This window comes from Arvicanthis niloticus, chromosome 11 (genome assembly GCF_011762505.2).
Source record: "Arvicanthis niloticus isolate mArvNil1 chromosome 11, mArvNil1.pat.X, whole genome shotgun sequence".
In the NCBI taxonomy this organism is placed as follows: domain Eukaryota; kingdom Metazoa; phylum Chordata; class Mammalia; order Rodentia; family Muridae; genus Arvicanthis; species Arvicanthis niloticus.
The window spans coordinates 28112031-28134885 of NC_047668.1; the positions used below are offsets into that span (position 1 = coordinate 28112031).

A 22855-nucleotide genomic window follows, 5' to 3' on the forward strand; every position below is an offset into this window, starting at 1 on the left:
CATTCTCATGTCATACTTTCAAATGAGAGCTTACACTGTTAGGAAAGATCACACAGGGTAGAGTGAGTTGGCATGCACCCTCACTGCCAATGACATTAATTGAGTCAGTTTAATTGTTTAAGTATAACTCTATTAGTTTTGTTATATTAATAAATACATTTTTTGGTGTTAGTGTTTGAACTCAAGGCTAGCACTACACCAGTAACCTACATCTTACAGCCCACCAAATTATTTTTGGAAAGTCATACTTAGTTATGGGATAGTGAACCTGGGATCTGGCAATCTGATTTCCCTGATGTTCAACTAGTTTGAGTATCATCAAAAGACTGCAGTTGAATCCAGAAGGTGTTTTGCTGTGTTAAAGAATGTTTCTGGGTACAATTGCCTAAGATGATTGATTAATTTGGAAATAATATACCATTATCTCAGATACCTGAAAGAGAGAGCTGTGTTTGCTATTGGTATCCAAGCACAGCGAGCAGATAAGCATGGCTGATTCTGGATTTCAATCATTATAATTTTAAACTGAAAGGTAAAACATGAAAAAATAAAACCAGTGAGTAGCACAGTATGGTGGCTTCCAAGACATCACTCATGGATTGTGGCAGTCACCTCTGAAAGATCTATTATATAGTGGAGAGTAGAGAGGAACTGTGTGCCACACAGACTAAAATAATTCACACATTTTTTTCCAAAGAAGAAATCAGGAGAAACAACATGGCCACTGTCTGATGTATATGATTGTTAAGAATAAAGTAGGAACCAATAAGAAATAGGATATTTAACATTTGAATGGGTTTTTTTTAGGGGGGTGGGGGTCTGTGGTGTGTGCGTTTGTTTTTGTGTATGCCAAAGGTTGATGATTAAGTCTCATCAATCTGGACCTTGTCTTTTGAGACAGGACCTTTCACTAAACCTGGAACATGCTGATTGAGCTAGACTAGATGGCCCGTGTGTCTCCAGGGTCTTTCTGTGTCTGCGTCTAATGGGCTTGGATTAAATAAAGGTATATGGTGCTATACTTGGCTTTTTGCATGGCTGTAGGGGACAGAATTGAAGTCTTCATACTTGTGCAGAAGGACATTACTTACAGAGCTATCTTCTCAAGATCCTAGGGGTGGATGTAGAGCAAAAGCATAGGAGACATGTAGTACCTATTGCACAACTTCTAGTGAGTTTGCTATTGTTTAAAGTTAGTCAACTGACTGAACTACTGGGTCTTGTTTTTGACTTTATGTATCTATGAAGCAAAGTTGGTGAACTATCAGTTTTATGAAACATGTGATTGTATATCTTTCTCATATTTAAATAATAAGAAAACTCAGAATGTTGGCACTAGCTAGTCAGATCTTCCATTCTTTTATTCAAACTCAAACACATAAACACCATGGGGTTTCTAAATAGACGTAGTCACTAGCAGAATATTGCCTCTCCTGAGTGGCTCGAATGTTACTGACATCATTCAGTAATGTCTCCTGTCCTAACAAATATGACAAATATAAAGTGTTCTGTTTCTGCTCAGTTTATTTTCATCACAGGTGGAGGGAAATGCCTGTTTAACTGACATAAAGCCATGTTGAACTTCTTCAGTCCAAGTCTTGCTCGGATTACTAAAGTCTTGCATTCCTGTCACAGTAAAGGGCTCCGCAATTATTCCGTTAGGCATCGTTAGTCTATGTTGCCTGCACCATAATATGGTGGTTCTTCACTTACATTATTTAAGTGCATCTACAGAGAATCAGTTTCTTTATAGTCCCATGGAGCTCTAAATATACTAGAACATTTAAACACGCTAACAATTAGCAATGGTTTTCCTGCTCCTGGGTGCTTAGTGTGTATTTGGTGTGAGGCCAGTGCTCTACTGCAAAACGAGGTCCCTGAACAGATGTATACTGTTGCAAATGGGGAGAAACTATTGCGTTTAGTGAGAAAGACCAAGAAAGAAATTATTTTACATTGTTTTGACCTACTTTCAAATTTAAAATATGTCTACGCAGTTTTGAAATGTTTTAACCACCTTTGTAATTTATTAGTCAAATCTGCTTATATTGTAGAAAATCTTGGTTCCCTACTCAAAATCTCCTTAGACTGACCTCTTCAGGCTCAATCAGTTTAAATTCCATGCCTCGTCCAGTCCAGGCAATGAAGTGAGAGTTTGAAGGGTCATCCAGAAGAGCTACCAAAAACTGCCAGAGCTGAAGGGACCCTCTCCTCTGATATGTGGGTCCTTCCCGGTACATTCCTGGCTCTTGCTTAATGTCCCCTAGATTTAAAAAAATAAACGATTATCAGCAATAGTACGCCATTTGCATAAAATTGACACCTAATCAATCGTGAAAACGGCTAAACACAATCACATCATGGTGGTTGTAAACAGCACCACTAAATACAGATTTAAAATAATCAAATGACTAAAAGACAACCAACAATCTACACCAACTTACATATGACATAACAATATTCTCACTCATGCAAATGTACACACCAGTAAGGAGTAAATTCATAACCATCATTTACTTTTAACAACCTAGTCCAACTGTCTCTCCTTCATCCATGCCTTTACAACCCATCATATCTGATCATGCTTGTGTTGTTAGTGCTGTTTCTCTGGCTCTGACTAACACTAAGAGGGAAGTAATTGGCTCCAAGCTCTGGGCATTTTATTTGTATCAATTAATTTCTACAAACTATAATTTGTGAATACTTTATTGACCTGCGCATGACGGACTACTGAAAATCTCAGTGAACATATTTCAAGGTAAATTTAGTAATAACATAAGGTCTGTGTGGCCTGTGCTTTATATGAATTAGGAAGTTCTCCTTTGTGGGAGTCAGCAGCAGTAGCAGCAGTAGCAGCAGCAGTAGCGTCTCACCTACTGAACCTTTCTTCAGAAGCTATTACTTGGTCCCTTGGCAATAAATAAAACAACATTGCTTTGTTGTTGTTGTTGTTCATTTAATTTTGTTTCTGGAGCCTTTTTTAAAAGGTCAACTTAAGATGGTTTATAACAGCACATTCTGTAAAATAGGGTTTTTTTTTTTAAGCAAACAAAAAAGGTGCTGCATTTACCTAGTATGGCATAGAAAGGCATCTAACACAAGTACTAGTTAACACTGCTTTTCCTTTACAACTCTCTTAGCTCTACAAAACAAAACACGACCTCTGCTCATTTCCTTCCAGCTCCAGACATGCTTCTCAGAACTGGATGGTCCTGCCTGCAGTGCTCAGCTAATGCCTACAGATAGCTCATGGTCAGTGTGTGAATTTCTCTTCCTGGTTGAAGAAACAGTTCGGGAAGAATGTATTCATTTACCTGTATTCACCCTAAGTGTGAACATGGAGCTTATAACTTGCTTAAAATAAATAAATAAATGTAAATCACAAGCGTTCTAAAAATTTCTAGTAGTTGTTAATTAGAAATACACCTTGTCACGTGACCAGGAAAAAAATAATTCAAAAGCACACAAACGCACAAAAAAACATTCAGCCAATAGCCACTGACAAATTGTGAAGTCCTTTTGTTCTTAACAAGGTAATTTAGGAGTGTATCTTCATGTTGATTTAAAGTCACTTTTATTTACCTCAGACTTTTTCTTCTAGTACTTAATTTTTTTTCATGAAAGCAAGTGGATAATCATGCTGACAGAGTGAAACCTTGTTAAATGTAGTTTCTAGAGTGTTGCTGCACAGAAAAGTGAGTTATTCCATTAGCAACATGTGAAAAAGAAGCGTTGCTTTTCTTTCTGCTCTCTAATAATTAAACAATGCGAAGGCATATAATATCATATATATAATTAAATATAGTCAAAGACAGGGAATGAGAACAGCCAGCTTCCTAAATACCAGCATTCTATTTTGATATAGTTTTAAGATAATTTCCCTCCTTGTATGCCCTTACTAAGTTGAAAACTAATTAAAATGTGAAAAACTCACAATAAATGAAAAGAAGAAAGGGCATTCCTGAAAGCAAGTTATAAGCTCCATGCCCAAAGAAAAAGCCACATTTTAAGAATTGTGATGGTGTGCTGTGAGGGGCAGTTAACACAACTCAGACTTCTGAAACAGAAGTGTAAATATTGTAGAAGAAAACCAAAAATTGTGATCCCCTTTGGGGTTTCAACTCCATGACCTTTAATAAATTGAGCCATCTTCAGGAAGGCTAAGGAAATAGATTTTCCAAAACTCACAATCCTTCCCAAAAGCTCCAAAAGCAGCAAGAAGCTTAGAAGCTAAGCCCTCAAGAACTAATTATGAGATTGAACAGAAATGTGAGCATGCACTTTGCTGTTTAAATAATGACAATTAAAAACTCTGAGAGCGCCCAAGTCATTACAGCCTAGATCCCCAAAGTTTTTGCAATCAACTAATCAGAGGGCCCCTGCTCATTTCCTGTTTGACAATCAAAGCAGGAACTATGGAGACCACTCTGAAGAACCACTAAATGAATTAACCGTTCACTCTTTCCCAAAGCTTTCTTGTAAATGTCGCCTTTTGCCACCACGCTTGTCAAGAAAAGAGGATTCTATCTAGTTGGACGCTCATTTTTAATATCGGGGATCTTTTCATTGCACTAGCGAGATATATTTAAAAGGTAATGCGTTCCTAAGTTCCTTTTAAGCAATTACAACATAATGCTACATTAGTAATGTACATCTTCCTCGGTGGGGTGTGGGGGCAAGCAATCAGTAGACTCAATGGGCAGTTATGTTGTTCCTGTGCTCCATAATGCATCTTTTCATGAACAATAAAAAGAAAGGGCCTGCATTAGTCATCGGTGCATTCACAGTAGCATGCTTTCCGTTCTGCTTTGTTAATTACAGGATCAGCTTTCAGTAAATCTCAAATAACAAGCTGCATGTGCTCCGCAGGGCAATGGAAAGATGCCCTGCTCTACACGGAGCACAGCAACAATGCTGGCCTTCTCTCCCATCTCCAAAAAAGGACTCTCGTGGAACCTAAGAGGGCTGCAAAGGGAGGAAGAACGGGAATGTCCAGTAACTGCACGAACACTTAGTGCGTGACATATGGTGTGTAGAGAAGCCCCTAAGTACAAATTTTAACTGCTTTCAGAAAAAGAAACAGTGGTGTTCGCTTGTAAAATCAAACTGTAAACCAAGAGAAACCCACCATCGAATTTCTCCGGGACGACACAGGTATCATCATAGAACTGCCTGGGACCCTTCTCAAACATGCAGCCTGTGAGAGGAAAACAGAATATGCTTATTAATGGTAGAATATGAAATTATTCTCAAAAGTTCTTTAGCCACACACACACACACACACAGACATACATACACAAAAGTCTTGACACATTAGTTTGGCTTTTTGCCTCAATTTTCTCATCTATCAAGTGGGGATGAGAGTAGTAGCGCTGGTTTGAGGACTGAATGATTTTCATGCACTCCAATTTAGAGGAGCACCATAGCACAGTGATATATAAACATCAGAGATTTATAACTGCTGACCTAAGCAGAGACCTCACAAAAATACTGGCAAACCTATGCTTAATAATGCATCGTTTTATTTTCTGGCTTCTTCTTTGTTTCATTATTCAAGAGGACAGCAAAGCCCAATTTCTAGTCTTTTCCTGACACTCTGAAACACAGTTTGTTTATCATTTACTTTATTGTAGAAATACCTTAGAAAGCTAACATTATCACTTTAAAAATATTTTTTATTATACTGTCCACACACTTACACGAGCATGCCCATTCGTGTGTGCATGTGTGTGTGTGTGTGTGTGTGCATATGTGCATGTGTGTGCACATGTGTGCGTGTGTGTTGTGTTCACGTCAATCATAGCATGGCCATGAAGGTTGGAGAGTAACTTGTGGCAGTGGCTCTCTCTTTCCACCATGTGAATTTGTGGATTGAATTAAACATGCAAGGCTTGGTGTCATCCACCCATGGGGTCATCTCCCCAAGTTCGTCTCATCATTAATAGGCAAGAGAGTTTTGAGTTTTGTTTTTGAGTTGTAAACTAACTCACCTCATACTAAAAGTAAATAATAATAATAATAATAATAATAATAATAATAATAAATTATATCTTCTCATAATTCTTTTCTCTTTCATATATACTTGATTTACCTAATTGTCACCTTTACTTATAGGAAGAAATTTTATACAATTTAACCATAGCTTATTTCTCAAATACAAGAATCTCTATGGCAGGTTTATAATATTAATAACATTAGCAAGAATAACTCCACTGCTTTGGTGCAAAGCTTTTTCTCTCCATTATTTTAGATGTACTGTCTTCTGCTATCAGTTAAATGTCTATTAATATCATTCACATAAAATCATGAATACTAATTCTAACTAAAAAGGTAGTATCTATGGCAATTTTACTGAAGAAACATGTACATAGGAATCCTTCAGTGGAGATAATTTCCAGATAATCATTGTCTCTCACTTTGCAGATGTCAGAGTCTATTAGAGCAGAGTATTCTACTGTGGTTACCTGAAATAAAAACTCTGTCTCTATGCAGTTTATGTGAACTCATTCTTATTAATCACTTTTCCAAAAGGCACAAAATCCAGGACACTGAAAGGCAAAGTCACACTGCCGCGTTTTGCTTAGGCTTATAAGTTCATAGCGGAGTGTTTTCTAAGATGCATGTCAGTAGAGTGCAGTAAGGTGGGCCATCTGTAAGGAGCTCTTTCTAGTTGAAAGACTGCAAGATGGTGGCAGAACACAGCTAGCGGTGTGGACAAGGCTCATGCTCACAACCAAGCACAAGCTACTAAGATGGGAAACACTGTCTTTTATTCTTTACGCAATAGAGTGGGGTGTGTGCTTATGTCGCCTCGCTGGGGACTGAGCCCAAAGCCTTGGGGACATTGGCCAAGTACTCTGCCGTTGCTCATCTTCCATCACCTCAAACAGTATATATATGTACTGTTTTAGAAACATAAGTGCATTTCCCCAAAGCACACAATGAGTGAGTAAGGTGGACCTGTATTTGGAATGTCTGATTACTTTTAATTTTATTTATAAACAATTGTACAAAATGGAGAACTTAACTTCTGTTCTACTCGGATGAGCCAGGAAGCCTTCTTGCCTCATATAAATGGAGTGGCAGCTAGGCACTTCTGAAAGAAGAAACAAAATGTGTCATAGAAAGACCGGTTAGAAGGGAAGCGCAGGCCAAAGGTACATAGAACAGAGCAGAAACTTCAAGAGCATCAATGATCAAGTGTGTCAGAATGAGAAGAACATTTTCAGTGGGGCCTCCAAGAACTTAAAGCCGAATGGATCACAGTAGAGGCTGACTCTCTTCAGTAAGCAGGTCAACAGAGTTTTACCAACTCAACTTTGCTGAAGTTCATCAACATCCTATGGATGCCACAGCAGTAAGCTGAAGGGCAAGTGGGATGAATTTAGATATCACACAGCATTCTCTCTATGCACAGTGCTAAATGGTTCTGTCATGGGTGACTTCACGAATGCTAGACAGAAGTTACTAAGAAAAGATAGAGTAATTAAATCTCATAAATTATCTTGATAATTTTGGACTGTTTTTTTCTCAGATAATAGCATGCCTGGCTTTTGATTTTTATTAAGAATATAGATCATGTTCAAAGTGAACGAAGGGACGGTACGTAATAAGCAGTTTTACAATGCCTGTGCCAAGAAAAGGTCTCCCCTATGAGGCCAGGGATTCTGGAAGAGAAAGCAAAGCGGCTCACTGTGGACCTGGCACAGGTGTTGACTCAGAACTGAACATATTCAACGCTTTTGACATGAAAAGTGAAATAAACATGAAGCAGGAGACAAAGGATTAAACACCAAGTCCTTACTATTATATAAGCTACATAAACTTGCACAAACCTTTCTTTACCTGTATTGCTACAAAATAAAGGGTTGGGAGGTGGTCCCTGACATCTACCACAGCTCCCAGTTCCCTCGGGGAAGAGGATGGATTCATTCTGAAACCAGAGACAGATGTACAGCAGCTGCCAATATATAGGCCTTCACACTTTAGGAGTCTCTTCTGAGCCCCAGTCCCTATTTTTGCATTTCATTTTAAAACACTTTCCTTAAAACTAATTCTTTAAAACAGAAAGTTTCAGGTCCCCCAACTGAGCCCTATCCTTGAATGTATTAATATTTGAGATCACGCCAATTAGATCGTCTGTATGTTTTAGTAGTTTTTTAGCAACATAAAAAAAAACCCTAAATGTGTGCCACAAATGTACTATTTAATAAAAAATATTCCCACTTTACCACTGCCTGTCATTAAAATATACCAATCTTAAGGAATGAATTTTAAAGGCCTTGTCTCTTCAGACATATTTATCTACACACTCCTTGTAACAATGGGCAATCAATACCTTTTATTTGGCTTGGTTTTTTTCCTTGGTCTGAAATTTTCCACTTTCAAAGTCAGTATTTTTTTAGGCAGAGGTCTGATGACAAATGATAATTTTTTGGTCTAATGTCAACAAAAATATGAGCAATTTTTACCATAAAAATAGCTTCACCCATATGGTTTTAATCTAAAAGATCTATTGGAATCTAATAGAATTGGAATCTAATTCTAACATTTTAAAAGGTATGGATTTGGTGGTACCCACCTATAATCCTAGTATTCAAGAAGCTGAGGAAGAAAGATTGTGAAGTTGAGACCAGTCTGAGTTATACAGAGACTCTTTCTCAGAAACAAAAGCAAGAAAACCAATTAGAGCCAAAGAGGTAAGAGGCTGGCCAAGTAGCTCAGTAGTAGAACCCTCTGCACAGCATGTACAAGTCCCTAGGTACAATCTCCAGCATCAAAAAAATGTAAAATTAAATACCTACATAAAATGAAAGTACATAATAAATCGCAGCTTACATGATAAAGATAGTATAAAACACACACACTTTTTCTATAATCTGGTTCATATAATTTATTACGTAGTACATAATTCTGAATCTAGGAAGGTAAAGTGCCTCTCTTCCTGACAGTATTGATAATTGGCTGAATAGTTAGCAAGCCACTTTATCCCAACTTCAAACTAATGACCAAGCTTCACATGAATTTTTAATGTTATTCTGATCTATTGCCAGGCAAAAGGTCCCTCAAAACAGCTGGGCCTGGAAGGGACGGTGTTAATGATTGCAGGCAATGCAACAGCTGCTTGGAGGCGAGCCTTTTGCTGTACTGATGTCACCGTGCCACGAAAATACTCTGACTGCTACACACCTGGGGTACGGCTGTAAAAACAGCTGGAAGCTCTGGAGACAACTAGAGGAAAAGACAGAGGCTGAAGTCTATTCCATAAAGTGTAAAGATACACTTTCTATCCCAGAGCATGAGGAAAAGGAGGGCCAGGAAGACACTCAAACATTTCTGAGAAACCAGAATTCAAGGCTGAAGGATACTCAGAGAATGTTCTAACATAGTGTAAAATTAGCGTAATGCTGGAAAACCAGACCCAAATGTCAGTGATACTTTATCTACAGTCAGTCTAATCCTTGTGCATGTAGAAAGAAGCTGCTGTCTCTGTTGCTTCTCTTACACTGTAATGTTCTTCAAGAATTGTAGCTCTTCATCTACCTATTTGAAATAGACATTTCTAAAAATCTAGTTAAATAACATTTAAATGTATTTAAAAATCAGTGACACATAATAAGGCTGAGGCCAGAATCTTCATTACAGTTCTCCAAAGAACAAAGCATGATTTACATTTTTACGAGGGCATGAGTGGCAATTTATGGAGAAAATTGTGCTTTTTCCAATTTTTACCAATTACTACATGAGAGCAAATAAAATTAACAACTAATTTTTAAAAGGCAAGACCTTGGCTAGCATTTTAAAATCTATTCTGCCCTTAAAATGAATGCCATTTATATAGTCCATATAGTTATTTTTTTAAAATAAAGGACAAGGCTAGGAGGTTTATTCACATAGAATAACTAAAGTCATGTTATTCTAAAGTGATAACAGTTAATTTATGACTATCAGAGTGGGTCAGACTCTAATCAGATTGTAGAAACATTTCCAAAGTGATTATTCAATCAAATGACTAACATGGTTAATTAGGGGCCGTAAACATTGCTCTGAAGTTCATCAAAGTAATGACTTGCCCAGAAAAATTACTGCTAATTAAATTGCCTGCTGCTTTCATTTCTACCTTATCTAATAAAAAAAAAAAAAAAGTACAACTGGTGCGATTTGGCATTACATTTGAACTTTTGCTAAACGCTCAACTAAGAACCAAACTGGCTAAGTGGTGACTTCAAAGGTAGATGTTGGGTGGCAGGGATGGAGGTGTCGCTGTGTAGAGCCTTCCACTTTACTTGTGGAAAAAAGTCAAATGCATGAGCAACCGTCAACTGTAGCCTGACCTGTGGAAACACGCTAGGATGGCAGGACATTTATACTACCTTATCTGGCATCCTCTGGTTATAATTTTAGGATGACCAGCACAGTACGGTGCTTGCCAATGACCACGTTGTCATCTACAAGTTGCAAATTCAAGTCTGAGCTCTCTCATTTCATGGGAGTATAGCTTTGTGTAAGTTGGTTAATAGCTCTTTCCTCAACCTTTTCATCTGTAAAATGGGAATGCAGCTGACAATTTTAAGAGTTGTTAAGAGGAACATATAAAGTAAGTTGTATGCAATAGTGACCCTTTAGTAAAGCTGTCCAGATCAGTAATGTTTTCCAGCAGAGCTTTATATTGTAAGGCAAAGAGGGAGAAAGCAGCTCTTTTTAGTTTTTTGTAAATGTATCTTGATATGAAGTGATACTTCATCTCAGCATATACAGACAGTAAGAATTTAGAATATAAATCCATATTCAGTATCTTAATTTACTATTCTTAAGTCTCATGAACTAGTTGATTTTCTGGTTACTAGTGAAGTTACTCTGGAATAGTCTCTGTAAATTCATCTTTTAATCTATGGTATCTAAAATATATTGATTGAACAGTCGTCATGTATTCACAATTAACCCAGAGTTCCTATCAGACATTTTAAATACTCAAGGATCTCTCTTTGAAATTCATTTTCCCCCAATATTAACCCTTGTGGTTTGTTCTCAAATAACACTGGCCTATGAAGTTTAAAAGTCAGTCTATAAATTGGATTACATAAATTGAATTTAGGACAAAGGGTTTTTATTGCTATAGAAACTTGTGGATCAAAGCATTCTAAAACACGATATTAGTGTTGACCAAATCAGCTCACAGAAATCACAGTGCCTGTAATTTGTTACAGATGAGCTCTTGTGGTGATGAAAGCTGATCTAATATGCTGTAAAAATTCAAAGCAGTGCAATGTCACTGGCAACTCAAGGCTTGGGCATGTATGGGTGGAGTCAAGAACAAAGAATGCTAACTCTCCAAACTGCCCTCTTGGGTTAGGCTTCATGTACTATCACTCCTAAAGGTATCATACTTGAAGTGATACCATCTCAGGATACATGTGCAAGAAACTTTGAACAGAGCTGCTTTTCCCTCTTTGCCTAACAATGTGAAGCTGTACTGGAAAAACAGAATTTTGGATCTGGGCAGCTTTAGCAAAGGTTTGACCACAAAGTACAGTTCTGAATTTGCACATGTCATATGTCAGACACTCTTTTAATTTGCATATTTGCTGCTCAGTTCTACAAAATGAAAATTCCCCTTTGGCTATCATTTGTCTAAGCCTCCAAAAGGTACACCAGGTTCAGACAGGAAAGATTTGTCACGACTGTCTAGGGCATTTTTAGTGGTGGCTGAAAGTGCTTTGTTATCAAATAGTGTGTAAAAGGGGGATTACCTCACATAGCAAACTGAACAAGGAGGTAGGAAAAGCCGTCTCCTTCACTGGATGCTCCTGCTTAGACTCCTGCAGTCATAATCAATGCACAACTTAATTAAGCTTTCAAATGTCTTAAGGTAAAAGACAAATCCCTGTAAAGTAGGGGTAGCTCAAGACTGTGCCTTTGCTTTCATTTAAACTAGAATGCAAAAAATTGCCTGACTCTACATTTTAACTCCTTGTAGGGGTAAAATGACTAAGTGAAGCCAGCATAGAACTTTCATTCATTCACTTTTAAAATAGGGGCTCATCCTGTCCTGTTAACTCACCCTGCCCAGTACTGGTGTCACACGCATGAAGAATGGGAGAGATTTTAAAATGATAAATATAGAGCCAAAATGGTGTATTCCATGCATTTGAAAGAATTGTACACTTTGTAAGATGTGTGCGTGTGTCCTCTTCAATGCAAACTTGGAAGATTTAACCATTTTTTTGGTTAGTATTATTAATCAACAAATTTCTGAAAATATGTGTATTAAATCCTGGGGTAGCTGAGGATATACATGAATATATATATATATATATATATATATGAAGATATACATGATGGTAGGGTGCATGTGGGAAGTTCTTGGTTCAGGAAAAATATCATGACATGAGCTGTATTAACAACTTATGACACCAATTAGTACTTTATTCTTCCAGTGTTTTCATCCCCTTCAGCTCCTTAACTGTGACTGTCCTGGTTTGGGCTTGCTTCTTCCCACTTTCTGCTAATAGTACATGGGATGTTAAAAGACCCAAAGGGTGTCCAGGGCATACACAACACATGCATCGTAAAGACAGGTGTAAATGCAAACAGAAAAATGCCCACGTTACCCTTGACTCCGCTTTTACATTCCATTCGCTGCATGAATGAACTTGATACAGTTAATCAAGAAAATGACATTTTATAGTTTCCAAAAAGTCATAGTCATGAAAAAGATGCTTTTGTACCAATAATCTATTCTATATTGAAGAAACCTGCAAGTTATCAAGTCTAGAATAAGTTCTAGCAGTAGTATGGCTAGACTCACATGAGAAAGAAAACAAACAAGGAGTTGAAACAGGGGATTTTTATGGACCTCCTGGTTCTCAGTCACAAAGGTCTGAACGGAACAGTCTAAAGAGGTGGCAAAAGGGCTGGAGAGGTGTCTCAAAGGCAGTGGTTTAGCCAATTTTTTGTTCATATAGAGAACATAGGTCCGATTCTTAGCATGCACTTGGTAGCTCACAACTATCCATAATTTCAACTTCAGTATATCCAACACCCTCTTTTGACCTCCCTGAGGATGAGGCACACTCTTGGTACACAGGCATTTGTGAAAGTAAAACACTCATAAACATAGAATAAAATAAATGTATCATAAAAAAGAAAATACTGGATTTGCCCATGGCTTGAGTGTTAAGAAGGAAGTAATAAATTCAGTACTGTTTCATCCACACTTTGAGATATTTCTATTTCAGCAAACTATGAAGGCAAATAAACTAACCCTACACTGACAGACTCTTCTCTAAAAAGAGGCAGGGGACTACAAACATTCCTAAGCATCATACTGTTGGCAAAACCAAGGAACGAAGAAGGGATATTGCAGTGAAGAGAACTCAGTGTTTCTGAAACACGATGGCAGGGTAGTGGCCCACAATAGCATATGACTTTCCTTCTGAAACTGCAAATATTTCTCATAAGCTTCTGAGCTATTTTTGGACAGTATCACACACAAAATGTAAGCAGGTCTAAACAGCTTATGAACATTCTAAACCCAGGATTTTGTAAGTTTTATAGGGTTGTGATTTTATTAAGCTGATAAAAAATAAAGTGAAAGTGGCAGAAGACACAAGCATTATTGTGACTTTGGGTATTTACTTGATAATGCCATAGTCTGGCAGTTAACACATAGCCTGACAGTTAGAAGTAAATGTGAGAACCAATGCCATTGACTGACCCAATGATTCACAGCAATAGCCTGCAGTGAAGAATTTGATACTGACTACCCAGTCTGTCCTGATTTGTTTCCCATTGGAAGCTGAATGATTTAAGAGTATTGAAGGTAGAGTTTTCCCTCTCGATTTCATCTTTCCTGGGATTCCTACCATATTCAGATAATTTGTTCTGCTTGCTTCCAATAAAAATGGATCAAGTAACAGAGATTAGCTTGAACTATGTCAGACGCAGCATACTGGATTCATATATGATGACTTTGGTAGAATATCTCATATCCTTCATGTTATCTACTAGCCTGAGGATGAGTTTATGGCACCTTGTTGAAGAACTCATAGTCTTTGAAGAAATCATGATAAAAAAAAATGCCGGTGAATATCCTGCATCAGTGTCAAGTCTGTCAGTATATACTGGACACTGTGTTAGGCACTGCTTAAGCATGAACCTATTTCATCTTTACAAAAACACTAGGCCCCCTTTGCAAATAAATAAGTTGGGAGCAAAAGAATTTGCAAAGCTTACTTTAAATGATAGAAAGGTAAACAGATACCAGGCCCAGGAGTTGGTATTTTTCAAATGTCACACCAACTGGGTGATTTTACTATTTAATGCTGACCATAAATAAAAAGCAGATCATGCAAATAATGCAATAAGTTCTTAGGGCTCACACACAAAGAGGAGTCAAAATCAAAGTTAGAGGCCTATTAAATAATCACAACCATAGGATTGCTGATTTTTGCAGCTTTATTTTACTTTTTGAGTATTTTCTTATTCATTTGAAGTACCTGTCCTTAAGGTACAAATCACTATTAAAAGCAATTAAATAGAAACACACACACACACACACACACACACACACACACAATGAAAATAAGTATCTATTTAACCCAACACAACTTTTTTCTTTTCTTTTCTTTTTTTCTTTTTCTTTTTTCTTTTTGAGACAGGGTTTCTCTGTGTATCCCTGGCTGTCCTGGAACTTACTCTGTAGACCAGGCTGGCCTCGAACTCAGAAATCTGCCTGCCTCTGCTTCCCATGTGCTGGGTTTAAAGGCGTGCGCCACCACTGCCCAGCCCAACACAATTAAAAAAATTATTTCAAGTTATGAAACCCATTCGTCCTCTTACCGAGCTAACTCATATGAGTATAGAAATATTTGAGCTCCAAAAACATTTTTTAAGAATATTTAAAATCCAAAAACATACACTTCAATGAGCATACACAGATATAGGAGTACACACATCACACACACACACACACACACACACACACACTGTTTTGAAAAGAAGGCAAAAAAAAAGAAAAGTAAGCAATCTTTTGCATCTTTTGTTCACATTCACTAAACACAGAAAGAGAGATAGCCAATGGTTTTTAAACTGTTTCATTTAATTTCAAATCTCAGCTCAACTTTTATAAAAAGAGTTATCCGTTCATTTCAGCCACTGGTGGTAAGCAACGTAAAGCCTAAGTGTCCTGGGTGTTTTGTTTGAAATGAAACCATAAATTATACACTATAAAAGTGTACTCCACCCCTTTCCAAACTAGTTTAGCTAAGGAGTGTGTTACCCCTCCCTTCCCCCTTTCCTGCCTGTAAAATCCAAGTTAGACAAACAAAGTGGGGCTGAGATGACATATTTGAATGGAATTCAGACCCACCAGTTCCTGTTTATGTTTCTGATTTGAGAATGTTGTCTTCTCATTCACCATACATTAGGAACTCTGGAAAGCCGTAAACGGTGTCAGGTTACACACACGCAGGACCAATGAACATTAATCATTACTTCCAGTCAACTGGCAAAAGCAGCAGCTGATGGAACACTACACCCGCCAGCTCTTTATAAATGACATTCCAGAGAGCAAGGCTCTGTGTGTGCTTGTGTCTGTGTGTGTGTGTGTGTGTGTGTGTGTGTGTGTGTGTGTGTTTCCTTTCAGTCTCCATTTTATGAATGAAACTCCAGGCTCTATGGAGTCCATTCATGGAAAAGAAATGCTTACAAGGCTCTGCCCCTAGGGATCAATCAGTCATGGGTAAAACTGATATGATTGGTTTAAGACAGCCTTCAGCCTTCCATTACTGACTTAAAATGCAGTCCCTGTCCATTTGACCTGTGTTAATGCATGAAGAGTAAATCCAGACTGTAGTCTCAATTCTCAAATCAAATCACTCGCCAAGGCCACTTACAGTAACTGTAGATTTAGAGTATATTGAAGCATTTCTTAGAAAAACTGATAGCATAGGCCAGTATCGTGGTTTGGGAGAGTTGCTACTTTAACCAGAATCAAATGACAAAAACCCACATAACACATGTTAGGCAATTAAAAGCAAAGTCAACTTGTGAGCCTGATCCATGACAACTATTATAATAATGAGCTCAATTAAGTAAATATCACTGTCACTTTTCACAACTGAAGCACCTAAAACATCAACGCACTTGTCCACAAACCGCCTGGTTGAGTGAAAGAAAGCGGTCCTGGATACTAGAGCCACAGATAGAAAGTTAACATCTTCCAAATAATCGATAGCTCCTTCTTGAACATTCCTAAGTGCTTCTCGTCTCACATTGCTTTAAGCAACAACATGAAAAGTTAGAAGAGGAAGGAAGGAAGCTGCAGCAAGCATTTCATGAAAGGAATGTGGCCTTAAGTAACGATGCTTCATAGAGAACAGAGCTGAGCCTTTGGGAGTGTCACATCTCAGGTATAAAAAGCCAGAGTTCATAGACCCATAATCAGAGTTGCACTGGAAATGACCAAAAATAAAAACGTTCAAAACGATCTAATCCAAGCAATCAGGAGGGTGAATTGGAAAGACCCAGTTCTAACCTAAGCAGCGTGACGTGTATTACCAGCCTTCTGGATGAGGGAAGAAAGCAGGTCTGTCTTCTGGTTACTTGAACCCACATAGGAATATATTTGCAATCAACAGGCCCCGTGTTCACACCTGAGGAACTCACAAGGAAAGCACCGCCTTGCCTGGAGAGGGCCATGGCAGTCAGAAGCAGGACGGTCTGTTTTAAATCTGATTTTACTATGGCATTATGACAGTTCAGGATTTAAATAACAGCAGCCTGTGATAGCAGGCAAACCAAATGCTAGAAAACAACAATTTGGTCTTGTTTTAGAGGCTCAAGATTTAAATAATTGAAGAAAGTAGATGGGAAGAAATTAACCCACAGTGTGGAACACTATTAATGATTAACCATTAATAACCATTTTAAGTCTTTTATAAAATATTTTTGTGTTTCGTTTTAAAGACATGGTCTTACTCTATAACCCTGATGGCCTGAGGCTTGCTTTATAGACCTGGCTGGCCTAGAAGTTTGTTCAGTTTGCCTTTGCCTTTAGGTACTGGAACTCAAGGTAATGTGTCACCAGACCCAACATTATTTCATATTTTTAAGAATTTAATGTGCTGCATAAACTCTATGAGTTAATACACTTAAAACTTAATTAAAACAGTTTATGAAATATAGCCTAAAAACTATTTGGACATGGGTATCTAAATATACACAAGTTGCTATTTACACTGAAATAAGAACAATCTCCTACTTAACTTTAACTTCATGATGGCACCAGAGCAATATGCACTCAGTAGGAGCTATAATTCAATTAATTTTGAATTGTAGTCACGGTCAGGGTTGGACTCTTTCCTGTGATTCTGGGCAGTGGCTGTGAACTTCGATTCCTTGTCAATCACATGCACACAGAGATATGCACACTATAACTCTGTATTACTATTAAGGTATACTGCTATAAAAGTTAAACATATTAAGCATGGTTTACTTATATTTTCTTTCTAAATGTGCTGAGAAGTGTAATTTCATCATTCATGAAGAAACCTCCCTAATTCTTTAAAGAGAAAGTTCTAGATATGTGTGCCTTTTTCTCTTTTAGGTGTTCCACTGTACCAACAAGGAAGTAAATGGAGATAATTGTGTAGCTGGTCAGAGAAAGTGTACATTAGGAAGGATGCATTGACTCTCATGGCACAAAATCACATCCCACCTCGTTGCACACTGAACTCTCGAAATAGAATCCCAATTCTGACTTGATTTTTCAAAGTGACTAAACATGGTTTCCTCAGTAAGAAATCACTGAATTGCCAATGGCATGAGTATATATGTCTCTTTCTGTAAGCAAATAATAAGTTCTTTCAAAGTAAGTGTGTGTATATGTTATGATTGGAACACGCATGTTGTCCTATGGGCTCCAGTATTGAAGACTCGGTCTCCTGCTGTGTTATTTGGGAGGTGGTAGAAATTAGGAATTAGAGGAAGTCTCAGTTACCTCTCAGTCTCCCAGGGAGAAACTTTGAAGGTTATATCTGGTCTCCAGCCACCCTCTTGCCATCTCTTTGTGGTGGTTGTAGGCCATGATCAGCCCAGCCTCTCCACACATCCCCACTCCAGTGATGTCTTGTTTCACCCTACACCAAGAATCAACACTGCCAAAGACTGTGGACTGACAGCTCTGAAAACTCAATTCAAAACAAATCCTTCCTCCTCTCCAGTTGTTTGTGTTAGGCTTGCTGTCACTGATGACAGACTTCTGGGATATTGTGAAAGGGTAACAATGAGGGTATTCATACTCTGAAGACACACTGTGAGCAGATCTAAGCTTCTTGATTTTATTATTTTTTTTCTTTAGCATTTTACAAGTTTAGTCAATGGATTAAGTTGTTGACAAATTATCTCCAAATACATAAAGGCCTCTGTACGTCTATTAAGACTCAAATAGCCGTTGTTCTTACTGCCTTAGCCAATGACTTTGTGACCATGTGATGCTTCCATTTAAAAACCATGTTCTAAACTCTGCAGGTAGACCCCCAAGCTATGCTCACAGAGTTAAATCCCACTTCACTGCTGTCCGTCTAAATGCTTAGGATGGTGAGCCACCAACACAACAAAACACAGAACAGTACTCCGGAGTTAAGCAGCCTCGGCTAGCCCTGTTTCTGAACTTGACGAGGATTCAGGCTCTTTGTTAAAATGTCAGCCGAGGCCGACGGAAATACTAAACATGTATGTCAGTTATTTTCCCACTTCTCTGCCTACAAGTCATATTTTTACTACCTAATGACAGAAAACAAAGTCTTTCCAAGTTTCTTAGGTGATAAAGACATGTTTGGGGAACATGAGAGAGGGGGTGCTGAGGTGAAGAACGGAAGGGCTTGCAGTGAATCAAACGAGGGATGTGCTATTCCTCCAAGGGTTTCCTGACATCTGTTTCAGATACTGCAGGACCCCACAAGTTTGCTCGTGTAAAAATGAACACAGCTGACAGAAGTCTCAAGTCTCCTGTTCCACCCTATGCACCGTAGACAAGGGTATTAAAATGAAAGACTAAAGTTTGGTAAGAGGGCTCAGGCAAAATCAAGTTGCATACAAAGGACTTGTAGCTAGTGGGTTATTCATCTGCTTGTCTTTCTTCTAATTATTATCGAGCCTTTGCCAGAAGCACTTTACAAAGGGGTGGTAAACTTTGATAAACTCATATTTCTTTCAAGATTTGTTTTTATTTTATGTGTATGAGGATTTGCCTACCCGTTCACCATCTGTGTATCTGATGTCAACGGAGGTCAGAAAACAACTTTGGATCCCCTAGAACTGGAGTTATAGGCAATTGTGTACTGCAATGTAGGGGCTGGGAACCAACCCCACATCCTCTGCAGGATCAGTGAGCAGTCTCAACACCTGAGCCACCTTTCTAGCCCTGATGAACTCAATTCCTAAAAATGTTTGAGGAGCTAGGCAAGGTGACACATGCCTTTAATCCCAGTGTTTGGGAGGCAGATATCCGAAAATTCATCGAATTCACATAGTGAATTCCAAACCATGTATGTAGGGCTGCATAGTGAGGCCCTGTCTCAAAAGAAAAAAAGAACGTTTGAGATAAATTTGTTAGGGAAAAAAAAAGAGAAAAAAAAAAAAAGATAATAAAACTTAACGTTAAACCTTAATCTTTTGTAGGATTTGAGGTCTTATAACTTGCTACCTCCAAGCAGTGAACACCTAAATTTCAAGTAAAATTTGATCACTGGCCCATGTGATTTCCTAAATTGGGGAAGCGTAGCTCCACAATCTGAAAACACATGATGCTTTTCTAAACCCTAGATCTTAGGGAGAGCCTTCAACCATGTACAAGTTCTTCATCCAGATTATGGTAAATATTTACCTCCTTTAAAATACAAAATTCTGTCACAGACTCACCTTTATTCTGAACAAATACAGTGAAAAACCATGAACTGAACAATCAGCTTAATATATATATATATATATATATATATATATATATATATATATATGCTACAGAGGCTGAGAAGGATGGCTTGTGACAAGTTCAAGGCTAACTTGGTCAATACTGTAAGACCCAGGCCAACTGTGGTTACATAGCAAGATAGTCTCAAAAGTGAAAAGATATAAATAATAATGTACCTGTCTCCTTGGCAGTCTAACATGGCATAGTTACAAAAATGGACACATTTATGAAGGTGGGAGGCTGCATAGAGATACTCTTTTATACATTCCAAATGACGCATTCCACACATCCAGACTCTATATAGTTTCTTGTCCAGTGAGTGCTGGATATACATTTAATTTTAGAAGGCAACTAACAAACAAACAAAAACTGGTGTGGTGCTTTACACAGCGCTATCTGGCTAATGAAGAGAAACAAATCAACAGAGAAGGAATACTGCATTACCTTTCCAACATAGTGCCATGATGTGACTTTGCCACATCATGTTTGACCTGTATGTATCACTGTATGACCTAAAAAAACTGACTCCTTGAGTATCTAGTTCTTTTCTCTTCTCTGTCTGATCCAACTTTCACCCCCACTTTTCTTCCTTGAATAAAGATTTCTACTCTAATAACATAATATTTTGAATTTTTTATCTTAAATATTCGGCAGTTAAATTGCATTCCTGTAATTATAATTATAACTAATAGACCTACCATTTCCCATGTCATAATTAATGTCAGGTTTTATTAGAGCACAATCATGCTGTCTTTTCTCTTTGAAGACATCGTTTATTGTCACAACATTTATAGTACATTGAATTAAGCAATAAAGTATCCCAGAATGCTTCTGAAGTGATAACTTTAAGTCACAGATTCTAGATCAATTCGTGTAGAAAACACCTTTTTTTATGTTGTTTAAAAACTGTACATAAAGTACTTCCTAATGTGCTACTGGTTCAGCACCAATAAGAAAAAGAGAGAGTGGAGATTCAATGATAAATACATTAGAGTTCCTAAAAGGTTGTTTAATGCGCTCTCGGGAAAGATGAATGAGCTAATGACAAACAAAATATCCAGAGATCATCCTTGTTGGTTGCAATATGTGATACGTACAAAGGATCAACTGCAGAGCAGCAAATGTATTTTGACTCCAACAGATTAATGAATGATTCTCGTCTAAATCATATCCCAAAGCTCTTCCGTTTAAATCACACCCACAAGTTCAATCTTTACAGTTTAACTATTCAAATACAGCTGAATCCTACAGAAAAAAAAACTGAGATCAGAATTAAGAAGTGTTGTATTAACTGTGTCATTTTCAAATATAATTAGGGAGGGCATAGCATAGCATAAAATTAATATCTCTCAAATGTTAAGTAGGATTTTACAAGCCAGTTGGAGATACATGGTACATTTAGAAGACACAACACACCTACACTTTTAAGATAGGATGCTGAATAAGTACCTTAAACTTTAGTGGCAAAAGGTGAACTTTTGAGGCACACACGGTGGCTGACTCTAATATTCACACAATATTTGACCCATAGGAAATGCAGTTAACTCCTACAAATCCACCCCTTAAATGTTTGCCTCACTAGGATCCTGAAATCTCTTCCTGCTTGGTTCACAAAGTATAAATGCTTAATTCCATGCTATACATACATGTGTTTGCAATATAAACATGAGAAGATACATGTGGAACAAATTAGAGAATCACAAAAAGGTTCGATGTTAACTCTGTTAGTATTATACATTTAACAACAGCAAAACAGAAAAAAAATCAACATATTATACAAGTCCCACTGATTGACTATTTATACTCATAAAATTTCCATCTGTGGTTTCTTTAAATCATCGATTAATTAAACTTTACTGCAGCAAACTAACAATAGCTAGAGACAAGCACAACAGCAGTTAACAGAATTAGAAATTCACACTGAAATATGATTTCTACCTACAGTAGAACCAAACATCTGCTTTCAAGGTATTTAATTATGGAAATCCAAGGGCAGCTATGAAGAGGCTCTAAACTCACATCACTAGGAAGAATTTCAAGGAAGTTCCCAAGATGCACAAGCTCATTCAATAGACTTAGTTTTATTTTTCTAAACTGAAAATCATCTACGAAATAAATATTTGCTTTTTTTTTTTGCTTCTTTGAGAACATATTTAAAATGACACAGAAGTCTAGTTCAAATTTAGCTTTTAAAGAAACCTCTTAAAATTAATCCTAGAATAGGTTAGAACCATGTTTTTGCAGAGACCAGCTTACCTGTTTTCCTAGCCATTGGCCCAATGTTGCCCCAGACCTAGGGAGGGCTAACATACAAACTTACGGATTGCTGCTTCTGTCTTTTACCTCTAGACCTGGCTGGAGGCACAAACAGATGTTATGCCCTCAAGTAACCACACCTGAGCAGAATCTACCCAGGTCCTAGGAGGGTCAGTTGGACAGAAAATTCAGGGCTGTTGAGAGTTAATATATTTTCATGATTTTTGAGGCATGCTTTAGAGTAGCCAATGCCTTTAGTCCTTCCCCCTTTCTATTCTGTGAAGATGGAGACTGAGGGAGAGCCTTTAAGTTACATGGACCCCTGTGCTGAACTCTAAGAGACCTTCACAATAAAGCAGATTGTTTTATTCAATAAAACCTGGAAGCAGCTTTCTGTCCCCTAAGCCGAACTCAGCAGTTATTACAATAGTTCTTTCATAAAGGATGTTCATTCACTTGTATCCAGATGGGAGGAAATTGGACTCCACTGAAGTATCTCCGCATCTTAACCTGCTATGGACCTAGCTACAGTGATAGTGATAAAAATGTACAGGTGTGTAGTGCCCAACTTACAAAAACTACCCTTTACTTCACACAGCTTTCAGAATACCTAAAGTGTCAAAAGCT

General features: G+C 37.7%; 1 protein-coding gene across 5 annotated transcripts in view; it reads right to left on the reverse strand.

Moving 5' to 3' along the window:
* Positions 1-22855, reverse strand: part of Etv1 (ETS variant transcription factor 1) — an 87118-nt gene that overhangs the window by 8850 nt on the left and 55413 nt on the right. For all 5 annotated transcript variants that reach the window (XM_076941957.1, XM_034514515.2, XM_076941958.1 and 2 more), the window contains 3 exons: positions 7028-7096; positions 5129-5197; positions 2094-2263 (listed from right to left, as the gene is read on the reverse strand). In XM_076941957.1, the coding sequence (XP_076798072.1) occupies positions 2094-2263; positions 5129-5197; positions 7028-7096 (308 nt within the window). The remainder of the gene's footprint in view (positions 1-2093; positions 2264-5128; positions 5198-7027; positions 7097-22855) is intronic.